The sequence below is a fragment of the Pituophis catenifer genome, unplaced genomic scaffold (genome assembly GCF_029215685.1).
Source record: "Pituophis catenifer annectens isolate HBS135680 unplaced genomic scaffold, rPitCat1.0.hap2 SCAF_2, whole genome shotgun sequence".
Classification (NCBI taxonomy): Eukaryota; Metazoa; Chordata; class Lepidosauria; order Squamata; family Colubridae; genus Pituophis; species Pituophis catenifer.
The window spans coordinates 286,902,660-286,921,958 of NW_027256882.1; the positions used below are offsets into that span (position 1 = coordinate 286,902,660).

Sequence of the window (19,299 nt, forward strand, 5' to 3'; positions counted from 1 at the left end):
ATTTGCCAGATAGAACTGGGGAAGATATGCTGTTCAGGAAGTATGAATCTGAAGTTCTGTTAGATGCTCAAGAGTAGAATCCCTTTGCGCACAGAAGATCCCGGTTCAATTTATGGCATATCCAGTTAGAAGAGAATCAAGTAAGACGATTAAAGGACTTTTAAGTGAGGCTGTGGATCTCTATTGTTGGTCATCCCAAACTCAATACAAGTAGCCCTTGACTTACACAACACTTCATTTAATAACCAAAGTTACAACAGTGCTGAAAAGAGTGACTTGACCATTTTTCACACTTATAACCGTTGCGGCATCCCCATGGTCATGTGATCAAAATTCAGGTCCTTGGCAACTGACTCATATTTATGACAGTTGCAGTGTCCCAGGTCAGTGATCACCTTTTGAGATCTTCTGACAAGCAAATTCAATGAGGAAGCCAGATTCACTTAATAACCATGTTGCTAACTTAACAGCTTCAGTGATTCACTTAACTATTGTGGCAAGAAAGGTTGTAAAATGGGGAAAAGCTCACTTAACAACTGTCTTGCTTAGCAACAGAAATGTTGGACTCAACTATCTGTATCACCTGAACACTCTCACTACAGGGCTATCCGATCTGGGCTGCAAGTATCTTATGGCTGCTAGATGGCAGCCCAAATACACAAGACTCTTACTGTAATTATTTGCTGCCACCTAGTGGTTGTGTATCTTTTTGCGGCTCAGATTTTAAATCCTTATTGGAACGTCGGTGGCGCAGTGGTTAGAGTGCAGTACTGCAGGCTACTTCTGCTGACTGCAATTTGGCAGTTCAAATCCCACCAGGCCTTCCATCCTTCCAAGGTAGGTAAAATGAGGACCCAAATTGTTGGGGGCAATATGCTGACTCTGTAAAAACCGCTTAGAGAGGCCTGTAAAGCACTGTAAAGCGATATATAAGTCTAAGTGGTGGCGCAGCAGACTAAAGTGCTGTTAAGTAACACCAGCTGCCTGCAATTACTGCAAGTTCAAATCTCACCAGGCTCAAGGTTGACTCAGCCTTCCATCCTTCCGAGGGAGGTAAAATGAGGACCCGGTTTGTGGGGGCAATAAGCTGACTTTGTATAAAAAAGAACACCGCTTGGGGGTGGGCGAAAGCACTACTATGCAGGTATATACAAAAAGTATGAAGGCTATTGCTTAATGCATTGTAAGCCGCCCTGAGTCTCTGGAGAAGGGCGGCATATAAATTGAACCAATAAATAAATAAATAATAAATAAATAAATGCTATTGCTATTCCTAGTTTTTAGTCATGTTGGCTTGAAAAACTGGCACTCCCAATATTTCCGGAGACCATAAGATTGAAGAAACATGGAGTATGCAACATTAGGAATTGTGTGACCAATAAATCTGATTTGGTAGAATTCAGCATCTTAAATGTTGCTTTACGTATCTAATACCGGTACAGTATGAGCTCACATGACAATAGACTCCACATTAATGGAGTGGAAAACAGATAGTATGTACTTTATGACTTAGGAAGAGACACTGAATTTTTCAGCCCTTTGGAACATTATAGTAAGCACTATGGCTATGGTCCTCCTTCTACATATCTTAAATAACACTAAGTAAATGTATTTCTTTATGATATTCCCTACCTTTTTTCACCATTAATTTTTCTATTCCTAGGAGCAAGCACTGGATTTCTTACGGCTGCAGGTCCCAGAATTCCTAGCTATCACCACCAAGGGATAATTGGAATTTGGAATCAGTTCCACTCAGTCTTTCTTAACTTTGGCAACTTTCAGACGGGTGGACTTTAACTCCCAGAATTCCATGGCTGGCTGTGGAATTCTGGGAGTTGAAGTCTACCCGTCTTAAAGTTGCCAAGATTGAGAAACACTGGTCCCTGGACTGGTAGGACCTGGTTGAGAACGTCTGGTAGTAGCCATAACAACACAGTATTTATATTAGACCACAATACAGGTATATGTCCTCAACTTATAACCACAATTGAGCTCAAAATTTATGTTGCTAAGGAAGATAGTTGATAAGTGAGTTTTGCCCCATTTTACGGCCTTTCTTGGCACCATTGTTAAATGAATCATTGCACTTTTAGGATAGTTGTTAAGTTGTTGACAGTTGTTGACAGTTGTTAAGTGAATCTTTTGACTTGTCAGAAGGTCACAAAAGGTGAACACGTAATCCTGGGACACTGCAGTCATCATATATATGAGCCACTTGCTAATGGTTTTTATGACATGATCATGGGGATGCTGCAACGGTCATAAGTAGAAAAATGGTCATAAGAGACCTTTTTCAGTGCCATTACAACTTCGAACGGTCCCTGAACAAATGGCTGCGTGTCGAGAAGTAACTTTACATTCAACCAAAGGCAAATTTTTGGAGAAGGTACCTCGGACCAATTATTGTTTGGTTTGACAGACAGTTCCTGGCTGCTTCAAAAATTAGATAGTCGTATTTTTCTCCACAGTTATCCTTTGACATGTGGTTCTTCTAACCCCTTGTGTAAATTTTCCACCTGAAAGAAAGAAGATGTTAATTGAGGCTCTGGGAGACAGGAAGGAAATTTCATATCTTTCGTATTCATTGAAATATGAGCTGCCAACCCATTAACAACTTCCAGTTGATTAAGCATCTTCCTTTTAATTACTCCATCAATTATATTTAAATATACAGTATATTACCAAACTTCAGGAGGAATGCCATTTCGTACCATGAGGTGATGGAAACGTAAGATAATTTTAGAATTTAATAAACAGAACAGACATGTGTTATTAAAAGAGAGAGAGAGAGCAATACAGAGTAATTGTTGATCATTTCCTTTTGTTTATATTAGTAACACATTAGAGATAGCTTCTCTTGATGAGCTAAAATATGTTTATGACTCACAGCAACAGTAACTAACATTGACTTTCCTCAGTTATTCAGGCTCTAATGGATTAATCCACTAATTTAATTAATTAAAAAAGACTCTAGCATTAATAGTAGCATATGGTATGGTACTAAACAGTCTGCTTACATCTACCAGAAGTCCTTGACTTACAACATTCATTCAGTGATTATTCAACGTTACAACAGCACTGAAAAAAGGTATAGAACCCGTCCTCATCCTTATGACCATCCCAGCATCCCTCAAAATTTGGCTGCTTGGCAACTGGCAAGTATTTACAACGGTTACAGCAAACCAGGATAAATTATTGCAATTGGTGGTCTTCCCAGCCAACATCCGATCAGCAAAGTCAATGGGGGAAGCCAGATACGTTTAATGACCACATTATTCACTTAATAACTGCAGGGATTTGCATAAGAACCTTGGCAAAAAGATGTGAAATTGGCCACAACTCATTTAACAACCATTTTGCTGAGCAACAGAAATTCTGGTTGCAATTGTGGTCATAAGTTAAGGACTATCTGTCGTGTATCCAATAGGATACAATATTATAATATTAGAAAGAAGAAACTGCTGCAGATTATATCAAACTAGGTTTCGGTCTTGAGCTGATTGTTTAGAATAAAGTCTCTATATCATAATAGACAGCTAGACGAACGGACGGACGGATGGATGGATGGATGGATGATAGGAGAGAGATGATAGAGATAGACAGATAGAGAGACAGACAGACAGTGACAAAGAGATGAGAGAAATAGATCAGACAGATATATATCTATCAATCTATCTATCTATCTATCTATCTATCTATCAGGGGTGAAATCCAGCAGGTTCTGACAGCTTTTGGAGAACCGGTAGCGGAAATTTTGAGCAGTTTGGAGAACCTGCAAATACCATCTCTGGCTGGCACCAGAGTGGGGTGGGAATGGAGATTTTGCAATATCCTTCCCCCAGGAGTGGGGAGGGGATTTTGCAGTATCCTTCCCCTGCAGTGGGGTGGGAATGGAGATTTTGCAGTATCCTTCCCCTGCCATGCCCACCAAGCCACACCATGTCCACCAAGCCACGCCCACAGAACCAGTAGTAAAAAACTTGGATTTCACCACTGCTATCATCTATCATCTATCTATCTATCTATCTATCTATCTATCTATCTATCTATCTATCCGTATACGTATATCTATGATCTCTTAATAAAATGGGAAAAATAGTTCAGTAAATTATATTTAGCAAAAATTAAAATACCCAAAATAGCTACAAAGGAAAAAAGAAAAGGAATTATTCGGTTTCTAACATAATTTGCACAACTACTAATTTGCCCTATTTTAGACATTTAAGCCTAACCATTAGAACTTTGATTGGGATTGTATTTGCCCTGCTGTGTGATGTTATTGTATGAAGAGTAAACCATTCTTGCTTACATTTTAAGTTAAAATTTCTATCCTGCAGTCATACTGTTAGTTTTTGCGTTTTTGTCTGTTCTTCAAGTTTAGGCTCCCCGACCGATATTAATAGAATCTTTCTTCTGAGGTTCAGCAAAATTTATTTTTGTTGCTACAAGCGTAGATTTCATTAAATTGTTATATTTCTTGTTGATTTTTTTTCCTGAGATTTCACCTAAGAATATTTTGGTTTCTCTTTGGAGGGTGCAAATCATTTGCCTATCCTTGCTGCCATCGTGGTCATTTTGAAATCCCCCTGTGGATATCTTTGTCACCAAAGGTGGATTCTGCAAAAAAAATGCATGATTGACATGTTGCCCTCTGGAGTCATACAGAGTTGGCTTAAACAGGAACATTTCTCAGCATGTTTTGCTATTTCGCAAGGATGCAATATGATAGATTGGGAGAAAAAGGTCAGAAAATTTAAGCTGATGGTCACAATTACATGATCAAAATTTAGCCACTGTCTTAATTGTTTTGAACTCTTTTCAAGGACACTACCGTAAACACTTTACTTGATCAAACGTAGTCTGGTGGATGGTGCAAATCAATAAGGATGGGATGGGAATGGAATGGGATGGGATGGGATGGGATGGGATGGGATGGGATGGGATGGAATAGAATAGAATAGAATAGAATAGAATAGAATAGAATAGAATAGAATAGAATAGAATAGAATAGAATAGAATAGAATAGAATAGAATAGAATAGAATTCTTTATTGGCCAAGAGTGATTGGAGATACAAGGAATTTGTCTCTGGTACACAAGCTCTTAGTGTACACACAAACAGATCATAGCTACATGATCTGAAGATACAACAAGTGATAAATCATAAGATACCAATAGGAGAAGGTAGTAGGAAAGTTGAGAAGATAAGAAGGATAATAGCAATACAGCCTACTACATGGGTAAATAACTTTAGGTCTAAGGCAGTGCTGTGGAAATTAGCTACAGTATTTAGCAGAGTGATGGCACGAGAGGGGAAAAAACTATCTTTGGGTCTAATTGTTTTGGCATGCAATGTCCTATAGCAGCATCCTGAGGGGAGAAGTTGAAACAGTTCATGTCCAAGATATGAGGTGTCTGTAGATATTTTCTCAGCCCTTTTTCTGGTTCATGCCGTGTACAGATCCTCAATGGAAGGTAGGCTGTTTGCAATTGTGTTTTTTTTCTGCAGTTCTAATGCTCCGTTAAAAGTCGGTGTCTGTCCTATTTGGTTGCTGTGCCAAGCCAAACATTTATAGAGGTGCAAATGACAGACTCAATATTTCCTTTATAGTAATAATTCTCTTTTCATTCAGGTGATCCCATCCAGGAACCCAGTGCACCCCATTCTCTGAAAAAGGACATGGAAAACATGGGAAAAGGTAAAAAAGGTGGGGGATTTTTATAAAGATAAATAGATGCAAATCTCTTACTAGAGGCTGACTTTTGTTTTAGCGGAATATCAAGACAATTAAGGGTAATATATGTTTTTTACTCCCTACCATATTTTAAGCTTGACAAGCAACATATGAATAATATATGGACCTTTTGTGTGGCTATAATTGAGATTAATGCATATGTATCAATCAATACACGACACTGGGCTATAATACTTTAAAATAATATATTGCATTGATTTGTATTCATGGATTTCTGCACAAAATCTATCCAAAGCTGCTCACGGCATGCTGCAGCCACCCTTAAACTGCCAAAAATATTTTTTTTTCCTTTTGTAATTGTGAACGTTCGGTCTTAAGAGTCCGTATGGTCACAAAAAAAATTTTTTTTTCTTTTTCCTCTTTGGTTTAGAAGAGCTTCAGAAGGTCTTGTTTGAACAGATCGATTGGCGCAGGAGGCTTGAACAGGAATTCCAAGTGCTCAAAGGAACCACGTCATTCCCAGTTTTCAGTAAGGTTTTATCTCTTTAATTCGTTTAACTTGAGATAATGCACTGAACTACAAGTTACAACATCCAGAAACCCCCAGCCAACATGACCAATAAAGGGATGATCAGATATAGATCTTATATCATCAGACATAGATCTAAACCATTTTGAGTACCGCAGGTCACATTTCTAGGAGCATTGACACAAATCATGTGAAATCACGTGAAGTACTAGTCCTGCGTTATAAAAACCTTAGTAAGGCAGCACCTGGAATACTACATCCAGTTTTGGTCACCACATTACAAAAAAAGATGTTGAGACTTTGGAAGAAGTGAAGAGAAGCGCAACTAAGATGATTATAAAGGCCTTGGAGGCTAAAATATAGGAAGAACGGTTGCAGGAATTGGGTATGGCTAGCCTAGAGAAAAGAAGGACTAGGGGTGACATGATAGCAGTATTGCAGTATTTGAGGGGCTGCCACAAAGAAGAAGGGGTCAACTTATTTTCTAAAGCACCAGCCTTGGTACTACAGTGGTTTAAAGCACCCTGTTATTAACACAGCTGCCTGCAATTTACTGCTGGTTCGAATCTCTCCAAGGCTCAAGGTTGACTCAGCCTTCCATCCTTTCTAAGGTAGGTTAAATGAGGACCCAGTTTGTGGGGGCAATAAGCTGACTTTGTATAAAATATACAAAAGTATGAAGGCTATTGCTGAGCACATTGTAAGCCGCCCTGAGTCTCCGGAGAAGGGCGGCATATGAATCAAATTAAAAAAAAAAAAAAAAGCACCAGAAGGCAAGGCAAGAAGCAATGGATGGAAACTAATCGAGGAGAGAAGCAACCTGGAATTAAGGAAAAACTTCCTTCTATTGAGAACAATTAACCAGTGGAACAGCTTGCCTCCAGAAGTTGTAGGTCTTTCATCACTGGAGGTTTTAAAGAAGAGATTGAATAGCCACTTGTCTGAAATGGTGTAGAGTCTCCTGCCTGAGCAGGGGGTTGGACTAGAAGACCTCCAAGGTCCCTTCCAGCTCTATTCTGAATGAATTGAACTTTAAAATGTTTGTATTATTTCAAAAAGGGATATACTCAAACACTCTATCCCTATAATAACAGGGATAATAATATGGTAGTGAATGTGAACTGGAGAAAATCAAAATACAAAGATCTGCAAATAGAAGTAGAACAACTGGGGCAAAAGAAAGCAAAGATAGTACCAATAGCGATAGGTGCCTTGGGTGCCATCCCAAAACACCTGGAACAGCACTTGAACAACATTGGCATTGAAAAAAATCATCATTGGTCAATTTTAAAAGGCAGTTTTACTTGGAACAGCTTACATCCTCCAACAATACCTTTAATACCATCAAAGATACATATTTTCCTGTCTCAGGTTCTTGGGGAGGATTTGATAGGTAGATAAAAATGCCAGATCTGGTATAAACCTCTAGCTGACTGTGTGACAAACCATAATCCCCTAGGAAAGTAGGTTGTTCAGAGTATTAAAACATCCTATTTGATATTACCGGAACCTCCAGCCAAGAATAACAGAGTTGGAAGGGACCTTGGAGATCCTCTAGTCTAACCCCCTGCTAAAGCAGGAGGCCCTATACCAGTGATGGCTAACCTTTTTACCATCGTGTGCCAAATCTGGGGGAGTGCGGGCTGGTTGCGCGCATGCATACCCACACCCATAATTCTATGTGCCCTGCCCCCCCCCCCACGCATGCGTGTGCGACCCCCCCATGTTCCCCCCGCTTTTGGCATGTGATGGCACGGTGGGCCCAGTAGGCCCATTTTATGCCCTCCCCAGGCTCCAGAGGCTTTCTAGGAGCCTTGGGAGGGCAAAAACAGCCTTCCCCACCTCCCCGGAGGCCCTCCAGAGGCTGGAAACAGCCTGTTTGCTGACTTTGGTTGGGCCCAGAAGGCCCAAAAATCAGCTGGCCAGCGCACGCATGCACGCTGGAGCTGAGCTAGGGCAACGCTTGTGTGCCCACCAATATGGCTCTGCGTGCCACCTGTGACACGCGTGCCATAGGTTCTCCATCATGGCCCTATACCATTTCAGACAAATGGCTCTCCAACCTCTTCTTAAAACCTTCAGTGTTGGAGCACCCACAACTTCTGGAGGCAAGTTGTTCCACTGATTAAATGTTCTCACTGTCAGGAAATTTCTCCTTAATTCCAGGTTGCTTCTTTCCTTGATGAGTTTCCATTCGTTATTTCTTGTCCTGCCCTCAGGTGCTTTGGAGAAGAGCTTGACTCCCTCTTCTTTGTGGCAGCTCCTGAGATATTGGAACACTGCTATCATGTCTCCCCTAGTCCTTCTTTTCATCCAACTAGACATACCCAGTTCCAGCAACCGTTCTTCATATGTTTTAACCTCCAGTCCTCTAATCATTTTTGTTGCTCTTCTCTGCACTCTTTCCAGAGTCTCAACATCTTTTTGGAAGAGTTTCTCTTCCATGTTCTTGTTTTGTTGTTGATTAGAAGCATCTTCTCCCTAGCTCCCAAGCTCTGTTGCCCACCCCTTTGTCACAAAGTCACGGTGCTCAATCTCTGCCAAGGTAAGAGAAATCCAACCAGGATTTCCCACTGGTTAATCTGGAAGACCTAAGCAGATACAAAACACCTCCCAAAGCTTTTTCATTGTTGTCGAGGGAGGAAACATTTATTATCAGAAACCCAAGGACACAAAGAAAGCAGAGGACAATGGATCATCTGAAAAAAAGCCAAGGAACTAATTTATAGGCTCCCATTTGCTGAGTCAAGAGCCTTAAAGAGACAGTGCACCACACAGGTCAACCCAAAGAGACATTTTTTTTAAAAAAAGGCAAGATACACAAGGTTGTTGTAAAGGTTAGGACAAGTAATGCATATTAACCACTTTGACCACAGTATATCAGAACTTTATAGAGATGGTTGTATACACATACATGCCCGTCATACGGTCTCCTTCCAGGTAAAGGAATGTGATGCATAGTGCAGAAAAGAAGACAAAGTCAAAGAAAGATAAGACATGAAACAAAAAATAAAACTTTTTTCACACACACACACACACACACACAGACAAGAGCATTCATTGTATTTCTCGGTAGCTATCTACCCTGTTTCCCAAAATAAGACATCTCCTGATAATAAGCCCAATCGGGATTTTGAGCACATGGCAATAAGTCCAAGCGCTTATTTCAGGGTTCAAAAAATATATAAGACAGGGTCTTATTTTTGGGGAAACATGGTATTCTTGCAAATCATCCTGGCTCTAGATTCATCTACCATAGGGATGGCCCAGCCTTGGTAATTTAAAGGCTTGTGGACTTCAGCAACCAGAATTCCCCAGCCAACATGGCTGGCTGGGGAATTCTGGGAGTTGAAGTTCACAAGCCTTTAAGTTGGCTTAAAGTTGGACACCCCTGATCTACCACTTCATGCGTGGCATTTTGTCCTTTAATGTTCTCATTTTTCTGAGAATCTCCTCAACCTTCTCTTAGTGTGATTTTTCTCCCTCTTCCTCTCAATTCTTTCACTCTTCCTTCGTGTAATGGTGCTACAATTCAACCTTAATTCTCTCTACATGACCAAAACACCTCAGCCTGTTGATTTCATCCTGGGAATTCATAATTCATTTTTATATTTAGATAGATACATAGATACATAGATACATAGATACATAGATACATAGATACATAGATACATAGATACATAGATTGATAGATGGATGGATGGATGGATGGATGGATGGATGGATGGATGGATAGATAGATAGATAGATAGATAGATAGATAGATAGATAGATAGATAGATAGATAGATAGATAGATATAGATCATAGATCATAGATAGATTGATCATAGATAGATCGATCATAGTTTGATCATAGATAGATAGATAGATAGATAGATAGATAGATGATAGATAGATGATAGATAGAGATCATTGATAGATAGATCATAGATAGATCAATCATACATAGATAGATAGATATAGATCATAGATAGATTGATCATAGATAGATCGATCATAGTTTGATCATAGATAGATAAATACATAGATAGATAGATGATAGATTGATCATAGATAGATAGATCGATCATAGATAGATAGATAGATAGATAGATAGATAGATAGATAGATAGATAGATAGATAGATGATAGATAGATGATAGATAGAGATCATTGATAGATAGATCATAGATAGATCAATCATAGATAGATTGATCATAGATAGATAGATAGATAGATAGATAGATAGATAGATAGATAGTAGATAGATTGATCATAGATAGACAGATCGATCATAGATAGATAGATAGATGTAAAATGGGAAGAAATATATGTAATATATATGTAAAATGGGAGAATTTATTGCTTTTTCTCTTCTTTCAGCACTCAGCCAAGGTGGATCCTACATATTTAGATGTTAAATTTAATTGACCATTTTTTCCTTCTTTTTTGTACACTATTTTTGTTGTTGTTAGGGTTGGATGTATGTTTTTATTTTGCTTCATTTGGTTGGTTTGTTCTGTATTTTATTCTCTATGACAGAACAATCAATTTATATATTTTAAAAAAAGAACTTTCTTTGCTAAGCACGGAGGTTATTAAATGAGGCAGGCCTGATTTTACACCTTTTTTTTTTGCCATGGTTGTTAAGTGAATCACTGCAGTTGTTAAGTGAATCAAGTGGTCGTTAAGCAAATCTGGCTTCCCCCCATTTGACTTTGCTTGTCAGAAGCTCCCTAGGAAGGTTGCAAATGACAATCCCAAAAGCCCGGGATGCTATATAACCATTGTAAATTGTTAAGATTTTAAAATTTAGTAGCTGGAGCTGTGGGCTTGTACAATGAGCCAGAACACACAGTTATAGTTGATTGACTGGAGAGGGCTGGCTCCTGCATGAGGCAATCTGCACTGTGATTGGTTGCTATGGATGTGGAGGGGGAGGTTCCCTTTTTTCCCGCCTTTTTCTTCTGTGTCCTCTGTGGGCTCTGAGATTTACCTCATGACGCTCCTGTTTGCCTGACTATCTACCGCATTTCCCCGAAAATAAGACCCTGTCTTACTTTTTTTTTGAACCCCGAAATAAGCACTTGGCCTTCTTTTCAGGGAGGTCTTATTATTTTGGGACGGGTGGAGCAAGATGGGGTTCCTCTTGCCATCTTACCTGAGTGTTTAAATATTTTCAGACAGGGCTTATTTTCGGGGGGAGGCTTATTTTAGCGCATGCACTCAAAACCCCAATTGGGCTTATTATCAGGGGATGTCTTATTTTCAGGGAAGCAGGGTAGTTTGATATAAAATATATTTCTTTATATAAAACTACAAGTCTCTAACTTCATTTGGATACCTGCTGCGCGATTCCCTGACATAAATGCATGGTGGTTTCCAAACACCCACATTTTGATCAGATAACTGCAACAGTCATAAGTGTGAAAACAGGTCATAAGTCACTTTTTGTAACTGTGAACGGTTATTAAACAATTGGGTGTATCTCAAGGACTTCCTCTACGTACCATCAGGGCGCCGACTTCTAGCAATCACATAGATAGTTCGTCTCCATAAAGATTTATCCTTAAAACCTATTCCTTCAAGTCTTCCAATGGTGCGTTCATCACCTCTGTAATTGAGTTCATCCACTTCCTCCTCTTCTTCTTCCTTCCACCTTTCCTAGCAGGAGAGCCTTCTCTAGATAGGTCTTCACATAATGTGTACAAAGTAGGATAATTTGAGTCTGGCTAAATGTCTGAGATTCTCAGTCATGGTTGTCCTAAAGGTGCTTTTCCAAAAAGCATCTGGGACTTTGTTTTTCCTTGAAGACGTTTTGCTTCTCATCCAAGAAGCTTCTTCAGTTCTTCAGAACTGTTCTTCAGAACTGAAGGAAGCCTCTTGGATGAGAAGCGAAACATCTTCAAGGAAAAACAAAGTCAAGTTGCCTTTTGGAAAAGTACCTTTGGGATGGTTTGAGCCTGGCTGTTTATGCTTGAGAGAGAACTCTGGGTTGATATGGGATTATCAAATTGTATTTATAATGTAAGATCCATGAAAAGCAGATTTTAAAAAATGTTAGGCTACCAAATCAGCTGCAAACATCTGGATAACTACCAGAACACAGCTAGAAGTGATATATCATAATCAACTTGAATTTTGAAGCCCACATTTGGTAGCTTTACATGTGATGTCTCTAAGAGGTGGAATTATAATTCCTGTTACTCCCAACTGACAGTACAATACTGCGAATATAAAACAGGTAGTCCTCACTTACTCCTTCAGCGCCCATTCAAAATTGCAATGGTGCTGAACAAGTGGGACTTACAACTGGTCTGCAAATGTGCAACCATTGCAGCACCCCTGTGTTCACATGATCATGATCCACATTATTGGCACTTAACAATGGTTGCACTGCAGCTTCCCTTGATCTTGTGATTGGCATTTGCGATCTATCCTCCCAGCTTCCGACAAGCAAAATCAATGGGGAAGCCAGCAGGGAATGTTTCAAGTCACTCAAGTAAGTCTCCCCCACATGGTAACAACCACCCCAGGCCCAAACTCGCTCACCATGCATCTGCAGCCACCTGTGCATCTTCCCAGCAGCAGTTACTTAACTCCCTGTGGATCAGCTTGTGAACCCACTCTGACTTACAACTTCCTGCCGGCTTCCCCAGTGACTTTGCTCATTAGAAGCTGGCAGAAAGTTGCAAGGAGGGCCTTTGTTTAAGGAACCATGATTCTCGCTTAATAATGATAATGGGGAGAGCTTGGATTGCCACTGCTAAGCAATGCAGTCATGTGACATCACGCTTTACAGCCATATTGCTTTAGTGATAGAAATTCCACTCCCAATTACCGTCATTAACTGAGGACCATCTGTATGCAGACTGAGGATAATTGCTTAAATACTTCATTTCATTTAAGGTAACAGACTTCCTATGATCTAACACCTCTGGACAGCCAGGTCTGCTCTTTTTTTCAGTAACCCATTTTTTTTTTTTCAGTACAAAATTACCAGAGAATAACAAACTGCGGCTTTTAGGGGAAAAAATTGAATTGGCAGTGTCTAACAAGAAAATTATTCATTTTTTCTCTTTTTTTGTCCTTTTCCCCCTCTTTTTGCACAGATAATTTTCAAGATCAGATGAAGCGGGAGTTGGCCTACAGAGAAGAAATGGTTCAACAATTACAAATTGTAAGATTCTCCTCTGCTGAGTGGCTTTGGATTAAAAATGCACTCATCTGATATCTTAGCACAGATGTCTATGAATATTTGCCTTGGCTGGAACAAAGGAGTTTGGGATTTTCTTTTCATGGAGAGCATTAGGGCTTCTTTAATTATTTTCTGTCTTTGAGACAGTCTTGACTCTCCGCAACTGCCTGCAATTTTTCTTGTCCATCTTGTCAGAAGTAGTTTGCCATTGCCTGCTTTTTAGGGAAAGAGGGATTGGCCTAAAGTCATCCAGCTGGCTTCATGCATAAAGTGGGACTAGAACTCACTGTCTCCCAATGCTGGGAGCTATCTTGGTGCTGTAACCACTATATTTAGCCCTCAACCTATGACCTTAATGAGGTCCACAATTTCCATCTTATGTCATGGTGACTCACTTAACCAATCCAATTTTATGACCTTTTTTTTGTGGTGGTCATTAAGCAAATGAGGCAGTCGTAAAGCGAACATGGCAATCACAAAGCAAGTCCATTCATTCCTATGGAGATTTTTTGCAGAAACTGCCCGAAAATCCTGGAAACTAGTCAAACACTCCATCGCTCTTCCTTTCATGAATCAAGGTAGAGCTAGTTCAGTCTAGTGATTAAAGCAGCAGGCTAAAAACCTGGAGACAGTGAGTTCTAGTCCCACCTTAGGCATGAAAGCCATCTGGGTGACTTTGGGCCAATTACCAGGAGATGGTGAGTTCTAGTCCAACCTTAGGCATGAAAGCTGGCTGGGTGACTTCTCTCTCTCAGCCCAGCCCACCTCGCAGGATTATTGTTGTTGTGGACAAAATAGGAGAAGGAAGGAGTATTAGGTATGTTCGCCACCCTGAGTTACCTATAAAAGTAATCACGGTGGGATTTTTTTAAAAAATCCAAGATAAATAAATGTTACTCCCAAGAAGAGTTCGGCTGATGGTTTGGCCAGCTTGCTGTCAAAGATCCAGAAACCAGCTGGGCTTTTTCTTAGTCATCAAACATATGAGAAGTAGATCCATTTGGCCAGCCATGGGAGATGTCTCCTGCCAGTGGTGGAATCCAATTTTGTTTACTACTGGTTCTGTGGGCGTGGCTTGATGGGCGTGGCAGGGGAAGGATACTGCAAAATCTCCATTCCCACCCCACTCCAGGGGAAGGATACTGCAAAATCCCCATTCCCTCCCCACTCCTGGGGGGAGGATATTGCAAAATCTCCACTCCCACCCCACTTTGGGGCCAGCCAGAGGTGGTATTTGCTGGTTCTCCGAACTACTCAAAATTTCTGCTACCGGTTCTCCAGAACCTGCTGAATAGCACCCCTGCCTTCTGCCCCACCAACTTTCTTCAGTTTCTGTGGAGTTCTAGGAATGCCCACAAAAACCTAACAAGACAAAATTGCCTTTAAGAAGAGTTTGATTGCACACTCACACATCCATGTACTTTTCTTGCCAAGGTGATGGAAGGGTTTCAAACTAGAATAGGCTATTTAAGGCAACCCAGTCTCCCAGTGCCCTCTGCTGCTTTCTTTTATTACTGCACACACACACACCCCAGCAGCTCAGCAGGGAAAGCCATTAGTACCTGCAGTTACAATAAACCTCAATCAGGAGGGGTCTTTTTCAGTTTTTCTCCATTGGTGGGTTTGTAAAGAATCTTGTTGTTTCTGGTGGATTGACCTCCTTGGTTTTATTTATTTATTTGATTTTTATTATTTATTTATTATTTTATAAATAACTCAAGGCGGCAAACATACAGACTACTCTTTCCTCCTCCTATTTTCCCCACAGCAACAACACCCCTATGAGGTGGGTTTGCTGAGAGAGAGAGTGACTGGCCCAAAGTCAGCCATATGGTTTTCATGCCTAGGGTGGGACTAGAACTCACAGTCTCCTGGTGATTAGCTTAAAGTCACTTGCCAACTTTCATGCCTATGGTGGGACTAGAACTCATCATCTCCTGATAATTGGTCCAAAGTCACCTTGCCAAGTTTCGTGCCTAAGGCGGGACTAGAACTCACCATCTCCTGATAATTGGCTCAAAGTCACCTTGCCAAGTTTCGTGCCTAAGGCGGAACTAGTACTCACAGTCTCCTGATGATTGGGCCAAAGTCACCCTGCCAGTTTTCCTGCCAAATGGGACTAGAACTCCCAGTCTTCTAGTTTCTAGCTTGGTGCACTAATCACTAGACTAAACTGGCTCTCATTGATATCCCAAAACATTGATCTTTTGTAGATGAATGGGAAATGGGTCATAGGGCCTTTCTCCTTGACTGCTCTTCCCTTGCCAACGGAGAGCCAGCACCTGTGAGCTGGGGCTGCAAATAATGATGTGAGCACAGGTTGTGAGAAAGCACATCAATAGAAAGTCTTCTTGCCCACTGCTGTACGTTAGCCCTTCGCCATCTCCACTAAGAGAGCATTGTGTTTTATTCCTGCCTGCGTAGGTTGCTGTATCTCTAGGAGTTCAAGCAAGCACAGATGGGGCTTGTCATGTTTTTATTCTCCCAACAAAAGGTTGCCGTGTTGGAGCGGTGCTTTGTGCAATGACCCTTTGTAGTCATTGCGCATATATTTGCTTTTTCAATGAAGAGAGCTATTCACAGAACCCGGCCATCTCTGCAACATTCCCACTGGTTAAGTTAGCTTAACCCCCATGCATGACTGAGCCTGTTTGGGGCTGAGTGCAACAACATCTTGAGAATTAATTGATTGGGCCAGCTGATCCTCTCAGGGTTCTCCCAGCACATTAACCCCCTCATTAAACCAGTTAGGCAGATTGTAAGGACAAAGTCAGTTGGTTGTAAAAAGGTGGAAGAGTGATTGCAATTTATTTTATTTCCTCTCCGAGCTAGCAGAACGTATCACAACGCGGCTGCAGAAATCCAAACGTTACAGTAGAGGGCAACAAAAATTGGGAACTCAGATGCGCTGCTGCCATCTAGTGGCGATACAGAGACATGCAGCCTAGATTTAATTGCTGTGGTATGTGTGGAGTGGGTTACCTATAAACTGGGTTACGAATAAAATGTGTTGACAAAATTAGAAATGAGGAGGTGATAAGCTGCCTGGGAAAGCCAAGGGAAATCATCAAAACCATTAAAAAGCAAAAGTTAGAATATTTAAGACATGTGATGTGACACCCGAAAAAATATGGCATGCTTCACTTAATCCTCCAGGGCAAAATTGAAGGCAAACAAGGCCCAGGCAGAAGAAGAACATCATGGCTTCAAAATCTAAGGGACTGGTTTGAACAAAACTCAGCAGCGCTTTTTCATGCAGCTGTTGATAAAAATAGGATCACCAATAATGATCGTCAATGTCCGATGATGGATATGGCACAAGAAGAAGAAGAAGAAGAAGTGTGGAGTGGGATGGTATTTGTAGCTTTTATGATGTGGATTTCAACTCCCAGATATGGACTTCAACTCCCAGAATTCCCCAGCCAGCTGGCTGGCTGGGGAATTCTGGGAGTTAAAGTCCACACTCCTTAAACTCACTGAGGTGGAGAAACTGGTAGAGTGTGTTATCTGAACTTTGAGACTGGCAGATGAGAAGAGAAGTATAAGTCATCTTTAACCTGATTTGTGAGGGTATATTGGTGTGAAAATATATTGGTGTGAAAATATATTGGTGTGAAAAAGTTCTGAATACCCTCCAAAATCATCTAAAAATTAAAACTTGATTGAAATACTATATTATACTACAGGGTTGAGCATCTATGACCCCTTTACGCCTTGTGGACTTCAACTCCCAGAATTCATAGTACTCAACATGACTGGCACAGGAATTCTTGGAACTGAAATCCACAGGGTGTAAAGTTGCCCACCCCGTACCACAATATTGTAACCCAGGCATTCAATGGCATTTTGCCCCCTGCAGTTTTTACTTCAATAGAGGATCATTTTCTACCGGAGCATCCCTTTTGTTCTATTATATAATTACTTATTTCAAGTGAAATATGTACACCTTATTCTTATCTACATCCATCTTATGGTCTTCCTAATAGATATGATTGCATTCCTACCAGGATTTTTAGATTTTTGGGTTTTAAGGTGCCTTCTTTGATATCTCTTCTTTCTTCACTAACTCATTGCTGTTAAGTGAGATATTTCTCTGTTTTCTTTCAGATCCCCTATGCAGCAAGCTTGATCAGGAAAGAAAAACTTGGCACACATCTCAGCAAAAGCTAAAAGGTAAGCGAATAGGGGATGGGCCCCAAATATTTTTTGCCAGTGTGGCTATTACGTTTTTGCTATATGTCCTTCTCTGAGGATATGAATTTCACAATCCTGCTGCACTATAATAAAACAACTGCAGTGATTCATTTAACAGTTGTGTCAAGAAAGGTCGTAAAATGAGGCAAAATTCAGTTAACAAATGTCTCACTGAGCAACCAAAATTTTGGGCTCAATTGTGGTTGTAAAACTGAAATACATTTTGGGGAGAACCCTGTGCAGTTGGTTATTTGAGTCTCTACCTAATATTTTTATTTTGACTGATGAAGTTAACTTGGCTGATGAAACTTCTCAGATTAACAAACTTTGGTCCAGTTGCCATGATTTAACCTTTTAAAATACTTTTGGCCTGAATGTTGAAGTATGTCTTCATTGACATACTGCAACATTTGTTTTAAGCAGAGTCAAGAAAAAAAAAAAGTTGCTTCAAATGTTGACACGACTGTATTTCCCTCTTATTGCTTGCAGTTTAGGACAGTGAGGAATTAGGTGAATAAATTCACTGTTTTGAGTGGCACTGCTGAACAATCACGATGAAGCCCATCGCTCTTCTGCCTGAGAGCTAAAATTAAAGGCACTGTCACAATGCTGCGATTTTCAGCCCTCAATCTCTCCAGAAACATTTGAATTTGACCTGCAGTCACTTTATGTTTTGCTGACTCAGAAATGCTGAGAACAAATAGCAAAGAAAGCCATTCACTCACTATCCTGTCCCTGGAGATTTTTTTTTTAAAAAGCCCTGCACTAGCTAGACCAAACAAAGATTTTGTCAGGTCAGACTTGACTCTTGATGATGTACCTTGGACGTATCCATGAATCTTTCATTGCTATAATATGGAATTAGGTTGCCATTGCTCCTTCTCAAGTTTTGCTTAAACCCCTCCCTAATCTATGGCCACAGGATCTTCTGGTGGCCTCATGTCTAAATACTATCTTGATATTAGTGTATCATCCCACTTGGAATACTGCATCCAGTTTTGGTCACCACCATATAAAAAATATGTTTGAGACTCTAGAAAGAGTGCAGAGAATAGCAACAAAGATTATTAGGGGACTGGAGGCTAAAACATATGAAGAATGTTGGAGGAAGTGTTACTAGTCTAACAACGAGAATAGTAATAGCATCTAGTAATAGATAAAAATAATAGTAATAATAGTAATAGTAGTAGTAGTAGTAGTAGTAATAATAATAATAATAATAATAATAATAATAATAATAATAATAATTCTAAATTTGCCAGACTTGAACATTTTGACTCTACAAAAAAACCACCTTACTCAGAACCTCTGACGATACCTTAACAGTTCCTAGGTCCTTGGTTAGGACCCGAGCTGCTGAGCTATTAACTAGCCTCAAAGGCTGTGAATCTTACTAAAGATTAACTTATTATTATTATTATTATTATTATTATTATTATTATTATTAGTTAATCTTTAGTGAGATTCACAGCCTTTGAGGCTGGTTAATAGCTCAGCAGCTCGGGTCCTAACCAAGGACCTAGGAACTGTTAAGGTATCGTATTATTATTATTATTATTATTATTATTATTATTATTATTATTATTATTATTATTTATTAATGAATGAAACATGTAACAGTGATACCCATTGTCATCGGGGCACTTGATACCATGTCCAAGAATTTTATAAAATACATCAGCAAATTGCAGCTTCCTGCAATA

General features: G+C 40.0%; 1 protein-coding gene across 1 annotated transcript in view; it reads left to right on the plus strand.

Moving 5' to 3' along the window:
- Positions 1 to 17,572, plus strand: part of SKOR2 (SKI family transcriptional corepressor 2) — a 39,143-nt gene extending 21,571 nt beyond the window's left edge. Inside the window, exons 4-7 of the mRNA XM_070934570.1 lie at positions 5,633 to 5,698; positions 6,126 to 6,224; positions 13,317 to 13,384; positions 17,510 to 17,572. Of these exons, the coding sequence (XP_070790671.1) occupies positions 5,633 to 5,698; positions 6,126 to 6,224; positions 13,317 to 13,384; positions 17,510 to 17,572 (296 nt within the window). The remainder of the gene's footprint in view (positions 1 to 5,632; positions 5,699 to 6,125; positions 6,225 to 13,316; positions 13,385 to 17,509) is intronic.
- Positions 17,573 to 19,299: the final 1,727 nt, after the last annotated feature.